At 47.0% G+C, this 2500-nt stretch overlaps 2 protein-coding genes across 8 annotated transcripts in view; one reads left to right on the top strand and one right to left on the bottom strand.

Annotated features, from left to right (window-relative positions):
* LOC131550703 (L-seryl-tRNA(Sec) kinase) overlaps positions 1-1360 on the bottom strand; it is a 7220-nt gene extending 5860 nt beyond the window's left edge. For all 4 annotated transcript variants that reach the window (XM_058793052.1, XM_058793050.1, XM_058793053.1 and 1 more), the window contains exon 1: positions 1224-1360. The gene's annotated coding sequence lies outside the window, so the exon portion shown is untranslated. The remainder of the gene's footprint in view (positions 1-1223) is intronic.
* Positions 1-2500, top strand: part of LOC131550700 (poly(ADP-ribose) glycohydrolase) — an 18464-nt gene that overhangs the window by 141 nt on the left and 15823 nt on the right. The window contains exons 1-2 of one of the 4 annotated variants that reach the window (XM_058793046.1): positions 1237-1367; positions 2195-2301. The exons of 1 other annotated variant lie outside the window; for it this stretch is intronic. In XM_058793046.1, coding sequence (XP_058649029.1) covers positions 1254-1367; positions 2195-2301 — 221 coding nt within the window. In that variant the 5' untranslated portion in view covers positions 1237-1253. Of the gene's footprint in view, positions 1-138; positions 478-1236; positions 1368-1992; positions 2302-2500 lie in introns of those variants that run through there. 2 more of the 4 variants (XM_058793045.1, XM_058793047.1) reach the window with 2 other exon arrangements.

Below are 2500 nucleotides of genomic sequence, written 5' to 3'. Positions count from 1 at the left end.
GTAAAGTCATCAGATCCGCGGAGCTCCAGTGTTTTACTGACGCTGGCGACTCACCCGTGTATCATATCCTCCTAACCCTAACCCTAACCTTGACCTTAACCCTAACCCTAACCTTGACCTTAACCCTAACCCTAACAGGACCGAAGATGCGGAGAAAACACAGAAAGCAGCTCCTGAAGCTTCATCTGAACTCCGGAGGAAGCGACAGACCAAAAGCAGCCGGACTCTGGAGGACTGGCTGCTAAAGAAGCCCAGCGTGACCCAGAGCTGCTCTCATCCCGAACCCGAGCAGAACCCACAGAACCGGGAGACCGCGGATCTGATCCCCGCTCCTCCGCGAACCGCAGCCGCGTCTGACGGAGAGCAAAGCCCGTTAACCTCCGCGAACGAACCCAGACGCGCCGCTCCAGAACCTGCCGCGAACACAGCGACGCGCAGAATCACGCACTTCTTCACGACAGCGCCGCGCGGAGGAAGGTGAGAGAACCGACGCCGCAGAACGCGCATGCGCTGAACGCTAACGACCGGCGTCACGTTACGTAATTAATATTCATGAGACCTGACGCCGCCCTGAGCCTCTGGCCGTGTCTCAAACGGAAGGCTGCATCCTCCGGAGGTCGCATACGTCATAAAGAAGATCTTATTTTAGAATATTAACAGTTATACATTTGATCATTATTCTTAGTTAAGTGTAAATTCTCGTGAATATAATGCTCAGTTAACTGAAATAAACCAGGCTTGATGAGGTATGCAGCCTTCCGTTTGAGACACGGCCTCTAAAACAGGGGTCACCAAACGTGTTCCTGGAGGGCCGGTGTCCAGCAGAGTTTCCTCCAACTCTAATCAAACACACCTGAAGCAGCTAATCGAGGTCTTGCTTGGTTTACTGGAAACGTCCAGGCAGGTGTGTCGAGGCGAGCTGGACTCTGCTGGACACCGGCCCCAGAACCGACTGCGTGACCCCTGCTCTAAAGAGTCGTATTTGCATATAGGGTTAGGCCTAATAATTATACTTTTATGATAACAATGCTAGAGTGCCTGTGGGAAATGTAGTTTTTAATCTGTACTATTTCTGCATCCGTGGCAACTATTAAATGATTCAGACGCCGCTGATTGAGTTTCCTCTGAACTCACGCGCGCGAGATTAATCTGGTCTCACACCGAAAGTGGAAGTGAAGAAAACGAAAGTGATTTCTGACACTCGGAAACTTCGCGTTCGTTACCGAGCGTGTTCCGTTCTGAGGCTGGTGTGGATGGACGCGGATCAGGCACCGGAAGCACCGGAAGCACCGGGCTCGGCTCTGGTTCTGGTGTCCGTCGCGCTGTTCGTCGTCTTCTGTCCGCTCGCGCTGCTGAGAGCCGCCGCGGTGCGTATCACACACACAGCCTCCGGAGGATCAACCCGAGAAATGCTCATCTAGACTCGGTGCTGGGGAGTAATAGTTACATCCAACTAAATTACGTAGTTTAATTACAAAATAAATGTCATTTTAATCAGTTACAGTTACCGAGAAGCATATGTAATTAAATTACAGTTACTTATGAAAATGTTAATGTTTACAAAAGGGTGTTACATCTGAATATTTCCACACACATCCACATAAAGATTTAATTGATTTCTTTCATAAACGCATTGACTGCTTTACAATATGAGACAGCAGTGTTTCAGGAGTTTATGACACGGAATGATTATTCAATAACTGTTTTATTTCCTGTTTGGTTTTGTATGCTTTATTTTTTAGGATGAACTGTTAGATGGCAGTGTCTATGCCAAGATTTGATTTAGAAAACAGCATTATAGCTACTAAACTATTTCTTGTTCTAGTTTTGAATCTGTATTTAACCTCAGAACGATCTCGAAGCAAGTCTGTTTTTGTGCTGGCTGTGCTTCAAAATTAACTTCTTATAATCTTAATTAAAGTGATGAATGATTCTGAAAGTCTGGCAGTAATCAGTGTTGTTACTGTAGTTTAATCTGCGTTACATGTTTGAAAATGATTAACAGTTGAATACATTAGAAATTTAGAAAAGTAATCAGTTACTTTAATGAAGTAATTGAAACAGTTACACTAGTTGCTACATTTTAAACAGGGTAACTTCAAGTACCCTCCCCAGCACTGGTTAGTCTCTGTAGACCCTTCAGTGTCGTGGTCAGTGCTGAGCGCCGGTCAGAATGATGCTGATGTTGTTGTAGAACGTGACGCAGCTCTGTGGGATGCTGAAGCTGCGTCTCTCCGTCTGGAGGATCAGGTGCACCGAGAGGAGCCGCTCGTTCCTCAGACGCTTTCGCAGATCTTCAGCGTGAGTTTGACGGATGTGATCCGAGTTAAAGCTGCTGTGAACGATTGCTAATATCATGACACGCATGACTGAGAAAGTAGGAGTGGCCACTCTCTCGAGGGCGTGGTCTTTCTGTTAGAGTCCAGTCTGAGGTGGTTTGCTGGTCTAAGCCTGTTTGTTCTGCTGTGTTCTGTTGGCCAGACCACTGTCAAACCGTCAG

This window comes from Onychostoma macrolepis, chromosome 12 (genome assembly GCF_012432095.1).
Source record: "Onychostoma macrolepis isolate SWU-2019 chromosome 12, ASM1243209v1, whole genome shotgun sequence".
Lineage (NCBI taxonomy): Eukaryota > Metazoa > Chordata > Actinopteri > Cypriniformes > Cyprinidae > Onychostoma > Onychostoma macrolepis.
This window is presented reverse-complemented; position numbering and strand designations above follow the sequence as displayed.